Source organism: Procambarus clarkii, chromosome 55 (genome assembly GCF_040958095.1).
Source record: "Procambarus clarkii isolate CNS0578487 chromosome 55, FALCON_Pclarkii_2.0, whole genome shotgun sequence".
NCBI lineage: Eukaryota > Metazoa > Arthropoda > Malacostraca > Decapoda > Cambaridae > Procambarus > Procambarus clarkii.
The window spans coordinates 18,280,917-18,306,795 of NC_091204.1; the positions used below are offsets into that span (position 1 = coordinate 18,280,917).

At 44.4% G+C, this 25,879-nt stretch overlaps 1 protein-coding gene across 1 annotated transcript in view; it reads right to left on the bottom strand.

Annotated features, from left to right (window-relative positions):
• LOC123755430 (cell adhesion molecule Dscam2) overlaps window positions 1–25,879 on the bottom strand; it is a 338,869-nt gene that overhangs the window by 31,008 nt on the left and 281,982 nt on the right. The window contains exons 22-30 of the mRNA XM_069305526.1: window positions 21,526–21,707; window positions 20,709–20,905; window positions 19,968–20,337; window positions 18,766–18,947; window positions 8,290–8,539; window positions 7,705–7,848; window positions 4,490–4,618; window positions 4,178–4,351; window positions 3,767–3,896 (exon numbers count right to left, since the gene is read on the bottom strand). Of these exons, the coding sequence (XP_069161627.1) occupies window positions 3,767–3,896; window positions 4,178–4,351; window positions 4,490–4,618; window positions 7,705–7,848; window positions 8,290–8,539; window positions 18,766–18,947; window positions 19,968–20,337; window positions 20,709–20,905; window positions 21,526–21,707 (1,758 nt within the window). The remainder of the gene's footprint in view (window positions 1–3,766; window positions 3,897–4,177; window positions 4,352–4,489; window positions 4,619–7,704; window positions 7,849–8,289; window positions 8,540–18,765; window positions 18,948–19,967; window positions 20,338–20,708; window positions 20,906–21,525; window positions 21,708–25,879) is intronic.

Below are 25,879 nucleotides of genomic sequence, written 5' to 3' on the forward strand. Positions count from 1 at the left end.
ACTATGGTGCCAGCCGTCCTGGACCAGGTCATCTTCACTATGGTGCCAGTCGTCCTGGACCAGGTCATCTTCACTATGGTGCCAGCCGTCCTGGACCAGGTCATCTTCACTATGGTGCCAGCCGTCCTGGACCAGGTCATCTTCACTATGGTGCCAGTCGTCCTAAACGGTCATTTTCTCTATGGTACCAGCCGAGTGCCATCGATCTAAAACTCGCCACATTCTCTATACTGAATGGTCAGTGTCACAACTCTTGGATACGTTATATTCACTCTACTTGGTACCTATATGGGAGACGGAACACCTTCACTCTGCAGAGCAGTACGGAACCCATGGGTACCGCCCTGTAGCTCAACAGGGCGATACTGTACACACCCTCCTCTTCCCCCCCGGTACAGGGACACGCAGCCCTCGCATGTTGGGGGAAATGGCCCAATGAGGTACAAGATATGTGGCTTGCCTGGGGAAAATCTTTAATGCGTTTTGAGCTGAATTATGACCTTAAGATGTTACCACAATGAGTGTTCGCTTGTCGACTCTCCCATGATATGAATCACAGGCAGGCGACACCACATGCTGCTACATTATGCTTTTGTAAAGCTTACAGTTTATTCACTGCCCATGATATGTTATATATATATATATATATATATATATATATATATATATATATATATATATATATATATATATATATATATATATATCACGTTCAGCACAGACCCCATATATCGAATCGACTTGAGAATGGTCCAGGACGGACTGAAAACGTCGTCGTCCCTTCACTTTCTAGTGTGTGGTCCGGTCAGCATATTTCAGCCACGTTATTGTGACTCCTTGTTTGCATATAACTAATCATTGATTCAAGTAAATTGGGCATCTGCTGCTGTTAGTGATGGTATCCATTCCTTTACCCCATGATTGTCATTGGCTCCCCCATTCTCTAACTCCCACTTACCTCTCCCTTTCCATCACCCTCCCCACGCTGCAAAGTATTTATCTCAGAGTTCTCATCGTCACTGTATCAAACACTGACACCACTGCAGAGTGTCACTACGAAACGTTTGTGCAATAGCTTATAGCTTCAGCTTCATAGCTTCAGAAATATGATGATAATGCTTCTGCGAATGATTCGAAGGGGGTCTTGGCAGTGTCTGCAACCTTCACTGGATAGATTACGTCAAAGACTGCAACGTTTAACCTTACATGTCATGGTGTTGGGTAATGAACAGGATTCTTTGCTCAGCTGTAAGACTCCAGCTCACTTAACGAGTAGTACTGGAGTCCATAAGCTATATGGATGCCAGTGCTGCTGGATTTTCTGATAGTCTTCAAGCTATTGATTGCTACACTACCAACCAAGTCGCAACCCATATGCAATTCCAGTTGCCCAACCAGATCGTATACAGCCGTTCCATATTTGCAAGAAAACTGATAATAAACTGGATAGACAGACGGAACCACTGAACCAGTAACAGTCCCTACACTTTGGATCAACCCAGTTAACAAGCAGGTTGTCGAAACCAAGACGAAATGCGCATCTGAGTGGTCGTTCGTGTTCCCAACATAGCTATGGCTGGCACCAATGTCGTTTCCCCTCATTCCTGTTTCTTTCGTCTCTGACTAATTGGCAGCCCCTTACAAAGACTACATCAACTATGTTGAAGTTTGATGTCTGTAAGTTTGATAATGTTCAGTTGCATCTCCTATAATTCCTTTAGCTTGTTTGCTATACAATCAATATTTGTGTGATTGGTAGTATTATATGGGACAATTTGAGTGCCTTCGTGAGATGTGTGAGTGTTATATGGGACAATTTGAGTGCCTGTGTGAGAGTGCCTCTGCGGCAGCAGGAGTCCCCGTGTAGTGTAAGTATGAAAGTGTGAACAACTTTGACTAAAATGAGAAACTCCACTATTTGGAACATAAAATATTCAACGTTATGAGTCGTATCGCCGAGGCAAATATTCACAACATCAAAGATTCGCAATCTGATGGCTGAATATCACAGCCGCGGCGAATTAATAAATATAATAAATATAAATAATAATTTTAGGGATTATGGGTGGAAAAAATGGTCTCATTATAAAACCCATAAACCTGACATTTTGCGATAAAAAAAAATTCACATGGGCTTTGATATATTAATTAAAAGCTGTAAATCATTAAATGTTGTAATCCGACGGATAGAGGTATACACACTGAACGATTTTTATAGTGTAGGCTTCTACGTTAGCCAGATTAGGCACCGTGGTTCTGTATGGCTCGTGGTGTTCACACACCAAGGATGTCCCCGCGTGTCTATATGGGATGTTGGTGTCTATGCGATGTCCCTCAATGTCTATGGGAAGTCCCTCCATGTCTATAGAAGGTCCTTCTGTGTCTATGGGATGTCTTTTCGTGTCTACGGGATGTTGGTGTCCAAAAGACGAATGAACTGATATATATTTTCGTACACTGCCAAATTATGAAACTTAGGTAAATTAATATATCATTATGGAGACGATGATGCACATTTACTTGGATGAAGATGACAAAACCATACACCAGAAAACAGAGAAACAACGACGTTTTCTCAGTACACGACTTGTTAATGGTCTAAGACGGTCCGAAACGTGTTTTCTTCCTTTTCTGACAATGTGGCTTGGTCATCATCCCTTCATCCTCTCCAAGCCTGCCTAGCATTCATGGCTGTGCCTGTTACTGTGCACTATACCTTCCGCTTTTGTCTAAGGATTCTGAGGCGTACATTAACGAAACGCTTCTTTTAGCGACATGCATCAGTGGTAAATAGACTAATAAATTTGGTTATTATACTCCCGTTCCTTATTTAGGCATCACCATCTGCAAGAAACTCTTCCACAACACCCCAGGTTACACTCCTAATACTCCAAATAAAATTCCCTAGCCCCAAGCCTCCAGGTTATTCTCCCTAACACACACGGGTATTTCCCTACATCCCAGGTTGCTACCCACACCGAGGGAGCCCCCAGTGTGTGGTCTGGTCATGGGACGACCTAATACCACCGACCTGGTTGTTTGAGTGGCTGTCATATGACTAATGACAACCATTAAAGGTGGCTGATTGCTCGATTACCTCATGACGTCACTCGTTAGATCCAAATAGATCTGTGTATGTGTACATATTGATTGTTAACTCTGATATATGCCCCCCAATTCATCATGGTAGGCCCGAACCGAGGGAGGGAATTTGGGACACAACGTATGCTACGTAACTGCTGTGTGCTACAGTCAGGTTACTGGTGCAGTCAGCAGACTGTCAGAAACAAACTGGCAGACTGGTATAGCCAGAACATTTCTGCCTGTTAACATCTAGAAAGTCATTTAAGAAAGCATTTAATTCTCCTTTACAAAATGACATCTTAAAAATTGTATTTTTTTGTTTTCGAAAAATGTATCTGCCTTTATTAAACCTGAAGTGTCGCACTACTGTGGCTCACTATATGACCCAAGTTGACCAAACCACACACTAGAAAGTGAAGAGACGACGACGTTCCGGTCCATCCTGGACCATTCTCAGGTCGATTGTGAGATTTGAGAATGGTCCAGGATGGACCGAAACGTCGTCTCTTCACTTTCTAGTGTGTGGTTTGGTCAACATATTTCAGCCACGTACTGTGACTCCTCGTCTGCACATGAGTCAACTTACCTTGAGGTGTGGACGGCCTGAGACCTCCCAGAGGAGAACAACACAAACTACAACACACTAGGTGCCTCAGAGCTCACAAGACGAGCATTAACACACAGTACGACTCGGGTACGGACCTTATCTGTGCGGGTCTGGTAAATCGGATACATGGGGATGTGGTTTGGATCTGGGGGCGCCGGGTCGGGTAGCTGGAAGGTGGCGTACGGGTAGATGTCCTCTGCGTTCTCTGTTGAGAGGGAGGGAGTGGGGCATCTTAGTCAGGAGCAACGTCTCGGGTTTGGCTTAAGAGTAAACAAACTAACCCTGACTATATGAACACCTTCCTGACGGAGCTGCTGACGAAGAGGATAATGAACATCAAGAAGGAAACATTGACGTCAGTCATATTGGACGATTGGAAGAGCTTAAGATAGTATCAAACGTAAGTGACACTGAGAACAGCTGCCTACAGCAGGAGAGGGCGAAGGATGGAAGCACAAATGGCAGCTCGGGCTTGCTTTCACCCACCGGGTATCAGGTCGCTCTGCTGGTCTCTTGGCGCTGCTTTCCTGATGGTGGCGTAGTACTGCTCCCGCTGCGCCAGGTTATGTTTATTGTCGCGGGCCGCGGTGTTGGCGCTGCGCCCTGTGCCCTCGCTACCTCCTTCCGTGTCTCCGTCACCGCCTCCTGACGGAGAAGTCTCTGCAAGTAATGAGAAAACACATACTGAACAAGTCATCTCGTTCCATAGCTAAAAACACTCACAGAACAGTCGTTACAATTCAACAGCTTAAGAGGAACTGTACATTTCAGCAAGTACAACAATGTAATGAAGCTTACTCCTCCTGACACAGTAGCAGACGAGGGCGAGGGAGGAGGCCAGGGCGACGACGGAAGACAGGAGAGGCAGCAGCACCCTGACGGAGAGCCACTGAGGAGACGCCTTGCCCGACCACGCCGGCGGCAGCTCTGTACACCAACCAACACATCACTACCACTCACCACAAAGGTGTACAGGAGTGTACAGGAGTTCACCACTAGTGTACAGGAGTTCAATAATGCTTTAAAATTTACGGAATATAATTGCTGATATTAATATATATATATATATATATATATATATATATATATATATATATATATATATATATATATATATATATATATATATATATATATGTGTGTGTGTGTGTGTGTTCCGGTCTTGTTCTTACTCTCATGGTGAGTAGAGTAAATAGAACAACCTACCATGAATACCCAAATTACGGAACTATACACGAATGTGTATACGTGTTTGAAATGGAGAGTTACATGGCGATAATTTTGGCAAGAGAAACGCACCAGGATCTCAATCAGGGAAAGGACTTTGTGAGAGCAATAACGAAACTGGCTTTAGTGCAGAAAATAATGTGTTGACCTTCACTATTACGCAATTACTGGGTGAAAAGTAGAACAAATAGATGTTTAACGATATTATTACGTTAGTAAACTGGGTTAATGAACGAAATTTGTGGTATTTGGGATCCCCGACTACGGAATAACACGTGGCAAAAACAACAACAGAAAAACATGTGGCCAAAGTGAACCTCAGCAAGAGTGAACCTCAGCAAGAGTGTTCTGGACCCCCAGTGTGGGGGGGGGGGGGAGTGTCGAATGCTTCACACCAGCCAAGGTTCAGGAATAATCTACAGAGAAATAATACCTCGAAGCCAACTGCGAGCGTAGTAAACATAAGCATGAGGTCAACAATTACAATGACGCTGACATTTCACAGCTGAATGACACACACACTGCATGAAACCAATGTATAACTTCGTACCTTGAATGTAACCATTGTTGTAACCCATTTTATGGAATCAAGTTTCAAATGGAACATAATATTTACAAATATATATTTATATATATATATATATATATATATATATATATATATATATATATATATATATATATATATAATGTATGTGTGTGTGTGTGTGTGTGTGTGTGTGTGTGTGTGTGTGTGTGTGTGTGTGTGTGTGTGTGTGTGTGTGTGTGTGTGTGTGAGCGCGCGCGCGCGCGCCCGCTGATATACGTGTACAATATATTGATAACAACGTGACCAGAATTCAATTTAAAAGAACGCAGAATATTGGCGAGATGAAATGAAAATAAAAATAGCAAGAATAACTGGATTCTAGAAAAAAAAGTGGAAACTTTTGATTGGCTGTTATAAAGGAAGAGAATGTGGCAGTGAAGCAGTATGGAATATTTCCCAGGGGCAAGTGAAGCTGTAGGGAATATTTCCCAGGGGCAAGTGAAGCTGTAGAGGAGACTAGGGGGGGGCAAGTGAAGCTGTAGGGAATATTTCCCAGGGGCAAGTGAAGCTGTAGAGGAGACTAGGGGGGCCAAGTGAAGCTGTAGAGGAGACTAGGGGGGCCAAGTGAAGCTGTAGAGGAGACTAGGGGGACAAGTGAAGCTGTAGAGGAGACTGGGGGGGCAAGTGAAGCTGTAGAGGAGACTAGGGGGGGGCAAGTGAAGCTGTAGAGGAGACTAGGGGGGGAAGTGAAGCTGTAGAGGAGACTAGGGGGGCCAAGTGAAGCTGTAGAGGAGACTAGGGGGGCCAAGTGAAGCTGTAGAGGAGACTAGGGGGGGCAAGTGAAGCTATAGAGGAGACTAGGGGGGCAAGTGAAGCTGTAGAGGAGACTAAGGGGGGGCCAAGTGAAGCTGTAGAGGAGATCAGTGGCAAGTGTCCAACTTCGTCTATTCCTCTAGGTCTCAAGTTTCACCTACAACAACACTGTGGTGTTTGTATGTGATTATATCAGTTATGCATTTCCTATATGAATAACTATACTATTATATATATATGCACAAAAATAACAGTACTATATTAAAGTAAAGATCCACAACAACTAGTGAATACATTCCTCAATATATTACTTGAAGTAATTGTCAAAAGAAGAAACCAAGCCAGCAAGACTGTGCAGCTCGAAATATCAATCAAGATACGAGCAGAAGGACATAAGACGAAATCAAAGGTGTCTGATTTAACAAGAATTCTATTGAGGCGAGGAGTCACAATAACGTGGCTCAAGTATGTTGACTAAACCACACACTAGAAAATGAAGGGACGACGACGTTTCGGTCCGTCCTGGATCATTCTCAAGTCGATTGTGAATTCACTTTCGACTTGAGAATGGTCTAGGACGGACCGAAACGTCGTCGTCCCTTCATTTTCTAGTGTGGATTGGTCAACATTCTATCGAGTTAAACGACCCCTCGGGGGACAGTGGGAGAACAAGACTATCACGAAAATCGGAACTTTCTGCAAGGAGGCGCTCGACTTTAAGTGGAACAATGAAGTTTGGACACAAGGGAGCAGGACTCGTTGTTCCCATCAGTGACTAATAGTTAAATGCGTGTGAACGGTACGTAATCAGGCTGAAGCCGTTTTCTCATCGCCTATTACGGTGGAAGGAGGAAGACCAAGGGGGAAAGATTAAGAGCACACAGTTCATTACATATAATGCCAACCTAACGACCCCTTACGTCGGTCGCGGATAGCAGACTGAATGTCCGGGTAGAAATCCAAATTGGGAATCCCTTTCCGGGAAATGCTGCAAAGCATGGATTTCCTCCATAGCAACACCCTCCGCAAGTTCATTCGCGCTAACTCCAATATAATTGGGTACCCACCAACACTGAACCAATACATCAGCTTTACCCAAGTCCAAGTACGTTTATCGAGACTATAAAATACATCTTAAAAGGTTACAAGAAATGGCCAATATTGGATTCCCTTCAACAGAGGAATGAGGACACAGCGAGAGTCAACCACAATGATAAAGGAATGTTTAAGCTGAGAAAGCAGATGACGCAAAGTATATACAATTATATAAAAAGTTCTTCCATGAAGATGCTGGTCTGCAGAGGCAGGCGCCACGTCGAGGTTGGGTCAGGAGGAAGACCATGGAGTAGCCAACACTGTTAGATTACTTACACCTCTATTTAGACTAAAACTTAGACCTTTTGGACTTGGAAAGATTTCTGAAGAACGAGCGAGGTATACTCGCCTCCCGTGGCGGTGAGGGTGGTGAAGGTGTAAGTGTGGGTGGTGGAGCCGGCGCTGGCCACCGCCGTCACCCTGAGGGCGTAGGGTGTAGATGGGACCATGCCCCCGATCTCCACTCTCCTCGCTTGGGGGTCGCCACTGGAGACTGCCTCGCCACAGAGAGAGGCACCAGGGGGGAAGAGAAGCAGCTTTACTCTCTGATTGGCTTAAAGGGATTTTCATTTCTGGTAAACACGTTCGGTTAGATGAATTTAAAAAATAAATAAATATATATATATTAAAATAGAAAAAAATGGTCACAGTCGAGTTATTGGAAAAATGATTCAAAATTGAAAGCCGGAATTCTTTGGAAGCCATTTGACGTAAATTTGCATTGACAAGCCAATCATATTATTCAGAATTATAATTTTTAGATTTTCTATGTTTTTATGGTAACTTTTTTGTTAGGTTTGGAGGCATATATCTGTCTCTCTTCTACTGTCTGTCTGTCTCTCTCTCTCTCTCTCTCTCTCTCTCTCTCTCTCTCTCTCTCTCTCTCTCTCTCTCTCTGACTGTCTGTATCACCGTCTATCTGCCTGTGTCTTACCTTGGACCCAATGTGGGTCGTCCCGTTGGCGGTACTCGAGGACCATGTGGGTGATGGGGCAGCCCCTGGCCACCCACGCCCTCGGGAACACCGTCACGCTGGAGGAGTTGGCGGTGAGGAACTGTAGGGAGGGCGGGGGCTGTGGGGCGCCCCCCAGGGTTCTCACTACCGCTGTGGTGCTGGCTGGGCTCGAACCCACACTGTTGTGGGCCACTACATACACATGGTACCGAGACCCACACTCCAGCTCCTGCAAGACATGTTGATGGTCTGAACTATCATTGTTTTGCGAACATTAGGACAAGTTTTGTATTGTGTTGACCAGACCACACACTAGAAAGTGAAGGGACGACGACGTTGCGGTCCGTCCTGGACCATTCTCAAGTCGATCGACTTGAGAATGGTCCAGGACGGACCGAAACGTCGTCGTCCCTTCACCTTCTAGTGTGTGGTCTGGTCAACATTCTTCAGCCACGTTATTGTGCCTCATCGCCTGCTTTTTGTATTGTGTTTACGGAATCTAAAAGTTTGTGCTGTATTAACTGTTATTTGGTAAACTGTTAACGGTATATCTTAGCTGTTGTTTGTAACTGTTAGAAAGTTAAATCATGGCCAAGTATGATGAAAGCGGAGCTCAGCGTTTGGATATACTCGTTAGATGTTGTGACAAAACAATCTGAATACAGGATTTAGTATTTAACCTTATAGTGAATACTGTCATAGTGATACAAGCTAGATAGGATTATTCGGTAGTTGTCGGAAAATCCGACACCATTTAATAATCATACAGATAATAGCTGTATTGTATAAACAAGTTACCCATAGAAAACGTAACTTGTAGTGGATTTACCGTCTATAGAAAACGGGATATCATCACCACATACTATTATAATTCACCAGCTATTCTGCTGGGAATTATTCTTAATTACATTAGTCTTTGGACTTTACCATCATAAAAACATCTCATATAAATTAACGTAAATATAAATTCATATAAATTAAATAAATATAAATCTCACAGGTCGGTTCCCACAGTAGTCGATATAGCTAACTCACCATTCTCTTTAGCAAAAAAAAAAAAATATAAAATAGAGAGAAAAAAACGAATTATGAAAGACTATTTCAAGCATACAAGTTACAAGTTAGATGAACCATAAATACAAGAAAGCACTGGACCGTGTTATATCGACAACAGCTGGTAAAATAATAAATGTGTGTGTAGTAAAAATATGATAGTTACAGGTCACTGTTCGCATACCGACACCAATTATGAAAATCGTTCAGGGATTCCCATTCATTTTTATCTATAGTGTTATTAGTTTTGTGTGTGTACTCACCTAGTTGTGTTTGCGGGGGTTGAGCTCTGGCTCTTTGGTCCCGCCTCTCAACTGTCAATCAACAGGTGTACAGATTAATGAGCCTACTGGGCTCTATCATATCTGCACTTGAAACTGTGTATGGAGTCAGCCTCCACCACATCACTTTCTAATGCATTCCATTTGTCAACCACTCTGACACTAAAAAAGTTCTTTCTAATATCTCTGTGGCTCATTTGGGCACTCAGTTACCACCTGTGTCCCCTTGTGCGTGTTCCCCTTGTGTGTGTGTATTCACCTAGCTGTGTTTGCGGGGGTTGAGCTTTGCTCTTTCGGCCCGCCTCTCAGCTGTCAGTCAACTGTTTACTAACTACTATTTTTTTTTCCACACCACACACACACACACACACACACACACACACACACACACACACACACACACACACACACACCAGGAAGCAGCCCGTGACAGCTGACTAACTCCCAGGTACCTATTTACTGCTAGGTAACAGGGGCATTCAGGGTGAAAGAAACTTTGCCCATTTGTTTCTGCCTCGTGCGGGAATCGAACCCGCGCCACAGAATTACGAATCCTGCGCGCTATCCACCAGGCTACGAGGCCCCAATGTGTGTGTGTGTGTGTGTGTGTGTGTGTGTGTGTGTGTGTGTGTGTGTGTGTGTGTGTGTGTGTGTTTGTACTCACCTAATGTGCTTGCGGGCGTTGAGCTCTGGCTCTTTGGTCCCGCCTCTCAACTGTCAATCAACTGATTGTGTGTGTGTCCATCAAGTTGCATTTGCAGGAGGGGGTTGAGCCAAGGCTCTTGGGCCCCTCCTCTCAACTCTTAATCAGCAGGCTCTAGAGTTTATACATCCCAGGTACAGCTACATTAGAATGTGTGTATGGAGTCTGCCTCCACTACAACACTTCCTAATGCGTTCCATTTGCTCACTACTCTGACACATAAAACACTTTCTAATGTCTCAGTGGTTCATTTGGGTACTTAAATTCCATCTGTGTATCTTTTTTCGTGTATTATCCCTGTTAAATTGTCTAGAACTAACAGAAGCAGGTTAAAGAAGAAACTACATTCATAATTTTAAAACTATATATGATAGGGAAATAGATTAGGGGTTATTGCATTAGAAAATCGTCGAATGGAAAATCGGGGTCCAAGAGGTAATGCCCGATCCTGAAGGCACACATAGGCGAGAACAAATGAGTTCGCACACGCACACAAATCACACACAATTTGTTTCACTGTGATAGTTGCGAATGGAATTGCATTAGGCAGTGATGTGGTGGAGGCAAACTCCATACACAGTTTCAAATGTAGATATGATAAGAGCCCAGTTGGCTCCAGAATCTGTACCTCAGTTGCTTGACAATTGAGACACGAGACCAAAGAGCCAGAGCTCAACCCCCGCAACCACAACTAGCTGATTACACACAATGGGAGGCATTCCCAGGCCTCGTCCTACCTCGTCTCAACACCTGAACTTACTCGAACTTGGTTAGGAATGTTTCCCAAACAGAAGAGGAAAGTAGGTGTTAAAAGCCTCAGTGTTTGGCCCATCACAGGGAGGAAGGGAGCCGAGGCTTTGATGCACAGCCCAGCAGAGAACAAGAAGGATCTTGGCGCGAGTATCATGACAAACCCACACACTCATTCACTGAGAATTAATGGACCTTCAAGACTGCGAGGAGAATTATAACGATGAGAGTGTGGGACGAAAAAGAAGATAGAGAGAGAGAGAGAGAGAGAGAGAGAGAGAGAGAGAGAGAGAGAGAGAGAGAGAGAGAGAGAGAAAGAGAGAGACAGAGCGCAGGACTCTGGAGCAGACCAACGAACCTTGGGCTAACATAACCAGACTGGCTAAAAATAAAGCTTCTCCATTCCTACTTGTAGACTTAAGGTTTTTAGGTCAGCGAGCAAGTAGTCTCCTGCCACTGAAGTAATCCCGCATGATGTTTTTGTTGCAGAGTATTGCAGAGGTGGAATGTGGCCGAGTGTAGCTGTGAGGGATTATTATTATTAATAACTTTATTGATAAAATTTAATTACAATTTTGCCTAATCTGAGGATTTCAATGGTCTGTGGCACTGAGGATGTGTGTGTGTGTGTGTGTGTGTGTGGTTGAGAGAGCGTGTGCTTCCGAGGGAGTGTGTGTGACAGAGTACTCACCTAGTGGTGCTTGCGAGGGTTGAGCTGCGGCTCTTTGTATATGGCTTTTTATATATATATATATATATATATATATATATATATATATATATATATATATATATATATATATATATATATATATATATATATATATTAGTATATTTTGGTAGCAGTCTTTCCTGTAGACATATATTATTAAATATGACCGAAAAAGTAAGATTAATAATTCTAACACGAATTTTCTCAATCTTTCGTACATTACGCTTCACTGTTGGAGGTAAATCAAAAATCACTTCTCCAAAATTCATTTTTATTTCTAGTCTGACGCGACACGGGCGCGTTTCGTAAAACTTATTACATTTTCAAAGACTTCACAAATACACAACTGATTAGAACTTACGTATCTCTGATTTTATATCTACATTTGAGTGAGGTGGGAGGGGTGATGTGGCATTAACACAAGACAGAACAAGAGGGGATATTAATAGGGTATTAAAAGTATCAACACAAGACAGAACAGAAACAATGGGTATTGAATAGAAGTGTTTGTAGAAAGCCTATTGGTCCATATTTCTTGATGCTTCTATATTGGAGCGGAGTCTTGAGGTGGGTAGAATATAGTTGTGTTGCACAACTATATTCTACCCACCTCAAGACTCCGCTCCAATATAGAAGCATCAAGAAATATGGACCAATAGGCTTTCTACAAACACTTCTATTCAATACCCATTGTTTCTGTTCTGTCTTGTGTTGATACTTTTAATACCCTATTAATATCCCCTCTTGTTCTGTCTTGTGTTAATGCCACATCACCCCTCCCACCTCACTCAAATGTAGATATAAAATCAGAGATACGTAAGTTCTAATCAGTTGTGTATTTGTGAAGTCTTTGAAAATGTAATAAGTTTTACGAAACGCGCCCGTGTCGCGTCAGACTAGAAATAAAAATGAATTTTGGAGAAGTGATTTTTGATTTACCTCCAACAGTGAAGCGTAATGTACGAAAGATTGAGAAAATTCGTGTTAGAATTATTAATCTTACTTTTTCGGTCATATTTAATAATATATATATATATATATATATATATATATATATATATATATATATATATATATATATATATATATATATATATATATATATATAGCAGGAGACAAAGCAAGTAAACCAATCCTTCCTTACCAGTATTAGCAGACGCACAAACACTAGCAGATATGTGAACATACTAGAAAACGCATAAATATGCTGGCATTCCAAAACACACTTACAGACACAGCAGCAGACGTATAAACACACACTAACAGACGCACAAATACAACGTCAAACGCTCAAACTCCTCATCAGATAAGCAAACATGCTAGAAAATTCATAATCACCCAAGCATTCACAAAATACACTACCAGACGCACCGACACACTTGCAGACGCACAAAGACACTAGAAAACGCATTTTAACACACCAGCAGACGCACAAACAGACGCACAAACACACCTGCAGACGCACAAGCACGAATAAAACAACAAAGACAGGTGCCATGTACCCGTGTTAGAAACACGTTTTGTCAACATTCCGTCGAGGCACTGCAATACTAGAGACAACCTCTGTTTTAATAATTAAAAGGAGATAGTAAGCGGTGAGAACACTAGGGGGAAAAGCTGGAGGGAGAGGGAGGGATGGTGAAGACCGGAGGGAGAGAACGAGGGAGGGATGGAGTGAGGGAGGGAATGATGGAGAGTGCTGGAAACATGGAGGAAGGAACTAGCAACAGGTTAGGAAATCCTAATCAGCTTGACTTCCAGTTTTCCAATTGCTGCTGGGTGAACAGGGCAGGACATTTATTTTGGCCAATTACCGACTACTCCTAGGATGCACCCCCCCCTAGGAAGACCACACTCTCAGGTACGTATTTACTGCTAGGTGAATAGGTGTACGAGGTGAAAGGAAACCCTGCCAATTTGTTTCCGCTCCCGCCGGGATACAAACCCAGGACCAACATCTGAGAATCGAAAACATTCACTGCTTGACCACTTACCTACCTCCCTCCCCTCTCTCTCTCTCTCTCTCTAAGGGAATCTTTATAATTAATAAATTAACTACCCAATCAGTACTTCTTACATTTTACAGTTAATTACAGGCAAAGTATGATAGCTAAGATTGTTTAAATTGTGTGGATATCTGTGATTTTGCTTTACAATATATAAAAGTAAAAAAAAATCAAGAAAAAATTATTTTGGGGCCAGTTAGTAAGATATTGGAAAATCATTGCGAGGATAGTGCGGCTATCCTCATAATGGCACTCCGGTCCCACCCATGTTGTACACGTTCCCACCAGCAATTACTAGGAAAAATTGGTAGAAGCTACCCCTCAGGTGTCTAGCCTCAAACTATAGACACACACAAGACTAATAATATATATTATGCAGAAAACCCACACAGAGAAATGGAAAAGGCGAATGTTGAACATTTCGCCTGGAGATGGCAGGGGGCTTTAGTGAGACCAAGCCGGGAGGTAGGCAGCCAGGGGCTTTGATTCCAAACCAGGAGAAAGGCAGCACGTAGCAAGGGAAGGACCGGGCTGGTGGCGGAGAAGATGAGGACTGAATGGCAGCAAACGAGCACCAGACTGGGAATATGAGATGTGAATACCAGGCCCAGCCACCACCAAATTGGACGTGCAGGATGATTCCCGAGAGAGATTTCCCCGAGGTCAAAATATGATTACTAGCTCACGGCAGTATGGAAAGATATGTTTTATGCCTCGTACACTTTATATGCAATGTGGCAAAAGTGATCTTTTTACATATGTCAGGTACTCAAAGTCACATTTTTTTAATGTAGTTCCAATTGTTAAGGGTTGAACTTTAATACTGAAGTTGATGATGGAGTGTAATTTGGCGTATATGGAGGAGTCGAACCAGTATTCTTTGTACCTCTCCTGCAAACTCTTCTAAACCTAGTTGCTATCTACTGCTAGTACAGTGTTCATTTCCTAGTATATTGCCATCCTGCAAATTCACTGCTCTTCTAGCATAATATCCTTCTGCTAGTACTCTGACCATCACTAGCATTCTGCCTTCTACTTACACAACCTTTTTTTGAACTGTTTGCAACTTTGTTTCCAACTTTTTGAACTGTGTTAATTTTTGTCTTATTTTTAAATGAATTTATTTTTAAAAAATTTGGGGCTTTAAGACAAAATTTTGCACAAATTATGTTGCTGCAGCGGTTTGTTGTAGCCGGTTGTTATAGATATTGGTTGTAAATCTTAGCTGTTGGTTGTAGATCTTAGGTGTTGACTGTAGATCGTAGCTGTGTGGGCTCCAGATGATGGTCGTAGACATGTCATGGCTATCTTCGTAGCGTTCCGCACAGTCCCTTTGAAAATCTAGGCCTCCCGAGCCATATCCTTCATCAACGCAGTATTTCCACATTTCACTGAAGATGTAGAAATGACTTACCTCCATCGTGAAAGGTTCTTCGACTGTGTGATTGAATTACATTCCTCCTGCTCCTGTATCCCAACATTCCTTTAACGGAGAATTTACTAATTGGTTTCTTTGTTATTTCTATTTAGGCCAATTTTGATTGGTCTTTATCTGAGGTTATTTTAATTTCTCCCGGTCTCTCTCTCTTATTCTCTCTCTCTCTTATTCTCTCTCTCTCTTATTCTCTCTCTCTCTTATTCTCTCTCTCTCTTATTCTCTCTCTCTCTTATTCTCTCTCTCTCTTATTCTCTCTCTCTCTTATTCTCTCTCTCTCTTATTCTCTCTCTCTCTTATTCTCTCTCTCTCTCTTTCCCTCTCGTTCACTAGCGACTGCTGTCCCTGGCCTTTGGTCCAGTCCATCGCATTTCAGCTTTAACGTTATGGCTCTTGATATTATGTCCGAGGGACTGTACGAGGCACGAGAGGCCGTACCCTGCACGAGAGGCCGTACCCTGCACGAAAGACCGTACCTTGCACGAGATCTTGTAACTTAGTTATTATTTGACTTTGTAACTTACCAATTATTTTACTTCTAAAATGGCAAATGACTGATATCAAACTTTATTATCGAATTGACAAGTAGAGTTAGAGAGTTGCCATGATCATGCAACACATCAGAAAAGGCAGAAACGGCGACGTTTCGGTCCGTCCTGGACCACCAGATTGTTTTGGTTGGCGAGTGGCTTGGGGGGGGGGTTATCTTGAGGTTATCTTGAGATGATTTCGGGGCTTTTTAGTGTCCCCGCGGCCCGGTCCTCGACCAGGCCTCCACCCCCAGGAAGCAGCCCGTGACAGCTGACTAACTCCCAGGTACCTATTTACTGCTAGGTAACAGGGGCATTCAGGGTGAAAGAAACTTTGCCCATTTGTTTCTGCCTCGTGCGGGAATCGAACCCGCGCCACAGAATTACGAGTCCTGCGCGCTATCCACCAGGCTACGAGGCCAGTGGTGGTGTACTCAGATTATTGTGTACAGTTTACATAGTCTCCCTTTCAATGTACTGCTAGAGGAAGTAGTTTATGAAACGTGTGGAGGTGGTTATAGATGTGGCAAATTGACTCGAGGCAATGGGCGGTTGGTTATTTAGTCAGGATAGGACTGTTTGGCTGCCCAGAGGCCAGATTCACGAAGCAGTTACTCAAGCACTTATGAACCTGTACATCTTTTCTCAATCTTTGGCGGCTTTGTTTACAATTATTAAACAGTTAATGAGCACCGAAGCTTCGAAGGGAACTCGGAAAGGTTCATTAGTTTGCAAGAATGCTCGTCCCAGAGGAGATGTAGTGTGAAGAGAAACTGAAGGAACTAAACCAGACGATGCTAAAAAGAGGAAAGAGGCTAAGACATGATTGAGACGTATACAATACTTATGGGGAATATCAGTAAAAAGAGAAAATGCTCACAATGAGTACGAATAGTACAAGAGAACATGGATGGAAGCTTGAGACTCGGTTGAGTCGTAGAGATGTTAGAAAGTTTTCATCTAGCGCAAAAATAGTGGGGGAAATGGAATTAACTAAAGGAGCAGGTTGTAGAGGCAGACTTCATTCACAATTTTAAAGGTAGACATGATGGAGAAATAGGCCAAAAATCATTGCAATAGGCGACAGGCGTATGAAAAACCGGAGTCCAAGAACTAGAACTCGATCCTACAGGCACAAATAGGTAAGTATATACACACACACACAGTGGAATGCAAGTGGAAGTGGAATGCATTAGGCAGTGATGTGGTGGAGGCTGACTTCATATAGAGTTTCAAATGTAAATATGATAGAGCCCAGTAGCTCAGGGATCTGTCCGTCAGTTGATTAACGGTTGAGAGGCGGGACCAAAGAGCCAGAGCTCAACCCCCGCAAGCACAATTAGGTGAGTACACACACACACACACACACACACACGAGCAGATCTGAAGCTGAAGTAATGTTTTGCGTCATGGAACAAATTGCATGTACACGAATGTTCTGCATTTGAACGCCTGATTGACAACTAATTCCCACGATCCAAAATATAAGGGGAAAATACCATATAAACTTTCAAATTAATTTACGAACATTTGTTGTAATTGGATAGACGCCTATATAGAACTCAGCATTACGAAAATTCTAACTGAAATATAATTTGTTAAAGTCTGTTCTGCGAAAAAGTATGAAGGCAGTTTATAATATATTACTATCATTTAACATGGTGACCTATGTGTGGAGGAGATCCATCAGCACCTGTCAAGGCGATTCAGAAGAGGCATATCCTGAAGGTGTTGCACCTTCAGGAAGAATTAACAGACGTAGAGGAGAAGGGTAGGGAAGATGAAGATGGTATATCATCGTAACTCTGTACTGTGAGGCGGTAGAACACTCCCAATGCACATAGCAGGCATCCATCAGTCACAGGAGACTATGGAGTTGCGCTCTGGATGTCTGTCTGGACTGCCTTCTCCAGGGCGCAAAGTCAGATGAAATAAAAAGGCGATATATACACATGTGTCGTGGTAAAAATTGCTTTCATGCAAGCAATCATCACAAGGAGGCGTAAAACCAGTATATAATATTTATGGGGGAATGAAAAACTATAGATGTTAAGGTCTATAAGGTTTTGAAATTTGCCAGAGGTGTCGGTCCTTAAATCCTGGGTTTGAGACTGTAATAGGGTTAGAAGCGAGGTCCTATAATGCATCCTGTTAAAATTTAGCGTTGCAGGCTAAACTGGAATTACGTGTGAAGATCATGATAGGTAGATATCGCCGCGTTCAGTTTAGACCAACACGAACGGACGAGGTCGTACGTCTACCAATGGACGAGACGCGCGTCTACTAACGGACGAGACGCGCGTCTACCAACGGACGGGGCTTGCGTGTAAAACAAACAAATATAACGGAAACTGAAATACGTGGAGACTATTTTCTACAAATATCACCTGGAGGGCGTGTGAGCGGGCATGGTGGCTGGGATGTCTGCCTTACCTGGAGGGCGTGTGAGCGGGCATGGTGGCTGAGATGTCTGCCTTACCTGGAGGGCGTGTGAGCGGGCATGGTGGCTGGGATGTCTGCCTTACCTGGAGGGCGTGTGAGCGGGCATGGTGGCTGGGATGTCTGCCTTACCTGGAGGGCGTGTGAGCGGGCATGGTGGCTGGGATGTCTGCCTTACCTGGAGGGCGTGTGAGCGGGCATGGTGGCTGGGATGTCTGCCTTACCTGGAGGGCGTGTGAGCGGGCATGGTGGCTGGGATGTCTGCCTTACCTGGAGGGCGTGTGAGCGGGCATGGTGGCTGAGATGTCTGCCTTACCTGGAGGGCGTGTGAGCGGGCATGGTGGCTGGGATGTCTGCCTTACCTGGAGGGCGTGTGAGTGGGCATGGTGGCTGGGATGTCTGCCTTACCTGAAGGGCGTGTGAGCGGGCATGGTGGCTGAGATGTCTGCCTTACCTGGAGGGCGTGTGAGCGGGCATGGTGGCTGAGATGTCTGCCTTACCTGGAGGGCGTGTGAGCGGGCATGGTGGCTGGGATGTCTGCCTTACCTGGAGGGCGTGTGAGTGGGCGTGTCGGTGAACGTTGAGCTGGGTCCAGGCGCCGTGGTCCTTCCTGTAGTAGAGTGTGTAGCCGGTGACGGGGGCGCCCCCAGTGTCGCCCTGTTTCCACTGGACCTGGACACTCCGCTCCGACGACGACGATGCCAACACCAGCGGGGATGACGGCGGCACTGACGAGAAACACACACATCATGCAAGGTTTGATTTTTCAATAGCTTGCAACAACAGCGAAGTTGCTTGCTTTTGCAAGAGAGCAGGTCAAAGGTGTGTGTGTGTGTGTGTGTGTGTGTGTGTGTGTGTGTGTGTGTGTGTGTGTGTGTGTGTGTGTGTGTGTGTGTGTGTGTGGGAAGAGATACGAGGTTGATGGCTGTTTCACAGGTCTGAGAGATGGCAGTAGAAGGGAAGGGGAACATTTGAACAGTGTGAGACTAAGGGTTGAAGATTAGATATGAGGTTCAAGATCCTCTATAATCAGCCGAATTTTCCTCCGAAGTGCATCAGTATCTTCGGTGAAGACAAGAGCGAATGTGAAACTTGTTTAGTGACCAAGTGACAGAAAAAGTGTTACTTCAAGTTCAAAAATCTCTTGAACCTGAAAATAATGTTAAACTTTATAAAGAGAGATGGCCAAAACATTGTTATTCTTCTCTAAAGAATGGTGAAGAGTAAGGAATGATATGACTGAGGTATGCAAATAGCTGAAAAGGCATATGAAAGGGCGTATTATTGACGTGTATAATATATCAGTACAAAACAGACTATAACAATAGATACAAACTGAAAAAGTTTCAAGCCATATGAACCCGGGAAAACATTGCTTATTAAATAAGGTTATTGATTTAGGGATCAAATTACCGACTAAGATAACAGACGCTGGAGTCTTACAAGGAGGATGTTTAGATCTTACTAAACATCTCTTACAACATGAGATGTTTACTTAAATGAGTTTCGTCACGTAGATAAGCAACCACTAGAGGCCGAGGAAACGCTAAGGAACAAGGTTCATAGAAAAAAGCTGGACAAGATGATCTAGAAAGGGTGAAACGACTTTACTTATATGGAGAACTGGAGAGAATGAATGTTCAGGAGATTAAGGAGTCTTAGATAACATGTTTTCTGAGGAACTGAATGAAGGATGAGGCAGAGAATTCGAGACTCATCGGGGTATCCAGAATATCTCGTGCACGTACCCAGGATTGTGAGGGAGTACGTGATGTGGTCGACGCCGTGCGTGTTAGTGGCAGTGCACGTGTAGTTGCCCGAGTCCTGACGCTGCGCCTCCTGCACCACCAGGCCACCGTCGCCCTTCACCAGGCGTCGTTCCCCACCCACCTGCCGCCCCTGGTACGTCCACACCAGCTGCGGCCGCGGGTGGCCCACGTGGCCACACGGCAGCGTCACGTCACGGCCACGCTCCGCCCTGACGAAGGCGGAGGTGGAGTATATAGCAGCAGGCACGGTGTTGGTGAGGGTGACCCGGGCCGCTCCTGGAGGCCCCTCACCCACCCGTGTCGCCGCCACCACCTCCACCTCCACCAGGCTCCCCAATACGTTGTCAACCTGCGCCAGGAACAACAATGTATTACTGCACAACCTCACGCTGCACAACCTCACGCTGCACAACCTCACGCTGCACAACCTCACGCTGCACAACCTCACGCTGCACAACCTCACGCTGCACAACCTCACGCTGCACAACCTCACGCTGCACAACCTCACGCTGCACAACCTCACAACCTCACACTGCACAACCTCACGCTCAAAAAATATTGTTTCGTCTCAAAAATAATATTAGTTTGAAGCAATAATTTAAGTGAATAACAACCACGAATGTATACATAAACCACGAATGTATACATAAACCACGAATGTATTCATCAACCATGTGTAAACTCACCTCATGAGATAGGAGTAAAAGTGACTTTACTCACCTGCACCCAGGTGACGGTGCCCGCCACGGTCACTACGCCCTCACGCCCACGCCCTCCGCCCATGCGCGTCTCCACCACGCGCCAGGTCACGGCGTACGACACGATGCGTCCCCCTGGCCTGGCCGGCGGCGCCCAGGACACGATGAAGGCTCCGGGGCCCGACACCACGCCTCGAACGCTTCCAGGTCGTCCGGGAACTGTACGGAACATGCCATCAATTCTGTCATGTTTGACAGAGCAATAACTGCTGTCTCTTAACACATGTTTACATCTCTCTCTGCTCACTCAGTCCCTCCTCTTTCTTTCTCTCTCTCTCTCTCTCTCTCTCTCTCTCTCTCTCCCATGTTAAACAACTGCCTCTCACCACAAACAACTGCCTCCCAGCACAAACAACTGCCTCCCAGCACAAACAACTGCCTCCCAGCACAAACAACTGCCTCCCAGCACAAACAACTGCCTCCCAGCACAAACAACTGCCTCCCAGCACATCAAGTGCCTCTCACCACCAAACAACTGCCTCCCAGCACAAACAACTGCCTCCCAACACAAACAACTGCCTCCCAGCACAAACAACTGCCTCCCAACACAAACAACTGCCTCCCAGCACAAACAACTGCCTCCCAGCACATCAAGTGCCTCTCACCACCAAACAACTGCCTCCCAGCACAAACAACTACCTCTCACCACCCACCTCAAACAACTGCCTCTCACCCACAAACAAGTGCCTCTCACCACAAACAACTGACTCCCACCAAAAAGAACATCACATACCGTCACACGTAATCACAAGCCTGGACAGAGAAGAGGGGTTACATACCGTCTTCCTCGGTGGTACAGAGTGTGGGCGGCGACCAGGGCCCGTCGCCCACGCCCGTGTACGCCCGCACCCGCACGCTGTAGTTGGTGGCCGCCTCCAGCCCCGTCAGCACCTCCGTCATCGCCGCCGTCTGCGTCCTGCGGCTGGCGTCACTCCATCCGTCCCAACGCTCGTACTCCAGTCTGAGGACCGGGTCATGGTGAAGAGACAGATCTCTTGCGCAAAGTCTCGAAGAAGGTGGATATACAAAATGTTTCTTGCCCGAAACGCTATGCGTACTAGTGGCTTTAGGTATTGTATGTACTAAATCTATCTTTAAATTCCAACATTATGTTTGTAACTCGTCTTCAATGTATGTAGCTTTACCTGAATAAATAATCTAAATCTAAATGAGTGTGTGAGGAAGCGGCGAGTGTGTGAGGATAGCAGGGAGTGTGTGAAGATAGCAGCGGCTAGTCAGAGTGTGAGGATAGCGGGGAGTGAAATAATGATAACCGACATGAAATACTGCTTCAAAACAATTTCTGGAACACGATAAGATCCAATCAAGGAAGGTCTAAGATCTGCTAAAATTAACTTGCTACTAACATATAAGAATATTACGTCTGATTGATGAGGATTGTGTCACCATGAATCATTATACTCCAACCCGAATGTTCTCATTGATGATAGTGCCTAACTGCTTCTACGAAGAGTTTATGCTTCTTAAACCTCCTTTTATTGGTTCTGGAAGACTTGTTTGTCTTCAACACGGCAACTCCTGTTTTACAAACGATGTTCCCACAAAGGTGGCAGAGAAACGTTTCCTACGCGTCTGGGATCATCCCGGCCGTAAGTTCGAACCCTCATCAGGGCCCTTTGTTCAAACGTTCCCTGTTCTGTTCACTCCAAGATGATACTGGCCCCACTAAACCAGGGGTTCACAAACTTGGAGAGGGTGGGGGGGGGGGGGGGAGGTCTCTGGAGCCTGGTGGTCCATGAAGGTATTACAGGGGATCCGGAAGCTTAAGCTCAATATTTCTGAGATGTTCCAGCGTAAAATGTGTGATTACTCGACAGAAGACTGAACATAATCAACATTTATCGTGTCTTCGTTCTTGGCTATAATATTATCAACTCCTGATAACAACAAGTAGATAAGATAGCCATTTCATTTGGAAGTAAACAAATGTAAAAGACTAATGTGCAAATGAAATAAAAACAAGTATTTTTAGTCACCTCACTTATGTAAAGTTCATTTAGTACAACTCGTCGAATCCTTCCACCGAGATATTTAATGCCATTCCCAACTACTTATTTATGTGGGTGGACTCTCCCAGCTGTATAATATAAATGCAAGAAAAGGATGAATGTGGAACCTCACCTCCGCTTAAAACTGTCCGTCATTGAACCTGAAATTCGAAACTTAGTATCAAGAAAGCAATATCAACATTGTCATTTAACAAGTTTTGTTAATCATGCTATTTATTTAATTGCACACTCTTGTTACATATATCTTTCAACTGAGAGACGAAACTGGGAAAAACGAGTTTCCACACCTGAGTTGACAGACCTTTCAAAGACCTGGGATTCGAGGGGAAAGTCAATATGAATACACGGTGGGTGAAAAAGTTGGCACCCACTGTGATACCTCATGAAGCTTCACATCAACATTGTCTACCCATCACCTGTTGTTGAGGAAAGCCGAGCAATGAGACACAGTGTCACTACAGAAACGTGTCTTACAAAACCGATGGATCCTTGATGTGACCGTCCAGCAGATCTTCCAGCCTTCGCAAAACTTAAGAAATATCTTGCAAATCAAACCACCACTTGATATACCAGCCTCTAAACACTCCCAGAGCTAGAATAGATTTGAGGTCTATTGCTATCTATTGGTGACTGTTCCGACAACCAGAGCGACAACCAGAGCGCAACTCCATAGTCTGAGACTGATGGATGCCTACTACTACTACTACTACTACTACTGGTGACTGTGCCGTATTTGTCAGGCACGAGATCAAAACTTTGACGATCCAAGGGACTGAAACGTTATTACGTATTATACAATAATAATTATTATAAAAGATAATGAGGATCAGATTACAGTCATTACTAAGTAAGTACAGTATTTGTTTATTTAATCAAGCTATAGTTCTGACAGTTCCTGCGACGGCACTGGAACCAATTGTATTGGCGTTTGCCTTTCCATTGGAGACTTTCGGCGCCGTGGAGAGGGGAGACCTGCTGCATGGGTAACAGCTTCTCCATATCAATCTACCCTAGCTTTGTGCCTTGGAGAGGCCACTCCATTTAGACAGCCAGAGCGCAACTCCATAGTCTCCTCTGACTGATGGATGCCTGCTACTAATTACACGCAACTGAGATATTTCTGGTGAAGGGCATACGAGGACGAGACGTCAATAAATATGTCTGCTGGCAAACACACAAGACAGTTTTGACTCTAAAGGCTAACATGCAACACACAGCGTAACGCAAAAGGCATAATAATGGTCCACTACCAAACCTACGCTCTAATTAAACTATTTTTTACAGATTCATTGCATCGAGATGATTACGTTTTTTGCTGCTAAGTAAAGATCAAAGGAACGGTCGTGTTGGATTCACCGTGACCCGTGAGAGTCGTATATTACACTTGTGAAACACAGGAGGTCATCTCCACTATCATCTCTTTTCTGCCCACCACATATACCGGGGCCTATATCACACACTTTATTCCTCGTACCTCCTGCCTCACACCGCATACTATATACTCAAAACCTTAGAGATGTGTATAAGGTGTCATGTATTAGTCAAGAGGGACTTAAGAGTTGAATGCGTAAGAGTGGTTAAGTTGAAACGCAACAGGTAAAAGGCTAGATGACGGGGAATAAAGAGCTAGATCTCACTCTTCAGGAGACACTGATAGGCAAGTACACCACACACACACACACAGTAGTTTCAAAGCGTTATAAGACAGAGTGCTGGAAAGACGGGACACCACGAACGTAGCTCTCATCCTGTAACTACACTTAGGTAATTACACACCTAGGGGCCTCGCGGCTTAGTGGACAGCGCTCGGGGGTCGTAGTCACAAGGGTCCGGGTTCGATTCCTGCCCGAGGCAGACACAAATGTACAGTGTTTCTTTCACCCTGATAGCCTGTTCACCTAGCAGTAAATAGGTACCTAGAAGTTAGACAGCTGCTACGGGCTGCTTCCTGGAGATGTGTGCGCGCGTGAGTGTGTAAGATAAATATATGTAGTAGACATAATAGAGGAAAAATAAATTGGTTAGAAAGTCGGGTCCAAGAGCTAATAGCTCTATTCTGCAGATACAAATAGTAAATACACACACACACACCTGGGAATGGCCTAAGGTTCCACCAGCAGATTATAAATATGATCGAGTAATTCCGTCATTATATACATATTATCCTAAAATGAGTTTCTTCTGCAGTTTTGACTGGATGAAGAGGTAATAATGATATCAAACTGCGCTATAAAAACAGCAAGGCAGGCAATAAATGGCTATGAAACCCCTAACATTATGCTCGAGTTACCGGAGTTCAGCCCAAGCAGCAAGAGGTCATGGCTAGTAAACACGACGCCAATATACGAAGCGTTTTAACGTTTTAAAACGCTTCTTCTTTGCAAACACAAACTCCTGTGTTACTGTGTGCGTTCACAGTGGCACAGAACGCCGGCCACGACAGGTCACACAGTGAACTCACAACCTCATCAAGTGTCCAGCGTTATAAGAACAAACTATAAACAATTTTGTATGACCAATATCCTAGAAAGTCTGTTGTTGTTGTTGTTTTACATTCAGTTACTAAGACCCAAAAGTTCCAAGTAGCACGGGCTATGGTGAGCCCTGGCACAGGAGCGGGGCTGTAAGTTGCCTGGAAAGTCACACATCCTTTACTTTATACATACACCAAGTGGGATGATAAGCCAGGAAGGCCATGCGAACGAACACACGCGAGACAGTTACTTCTTTGATAGAACGTTCGTACTACACCTCTGGCTTCTCTCTCGCTGGTAAGAAGTTGTTAGAATTGACGAATGATAAACTATCAGGAGCAAAGCGCCAAGCCATTACGACTATATAGCACTTGGAAGGGGTCAGGATAAGGATTTGGGATGGGACGGAGGGGGGGAAAGGAATGATGTCCAACCACTTGGACGGTTGGGTATTGAACGCCGACCTGCATGAAGCAAGACCGTCCAGCCCAAATGGTTGTAGAAACACACTGTTTCCTCAATCCGTAGCAGCAGATTTACAGTTTGTAAATAGTTAGGAGCCAACTTTTCGTCAATGCACGGAATATCTCGTGCTACTTCGGCCGTACAATAACGCAACAGACCTGTCA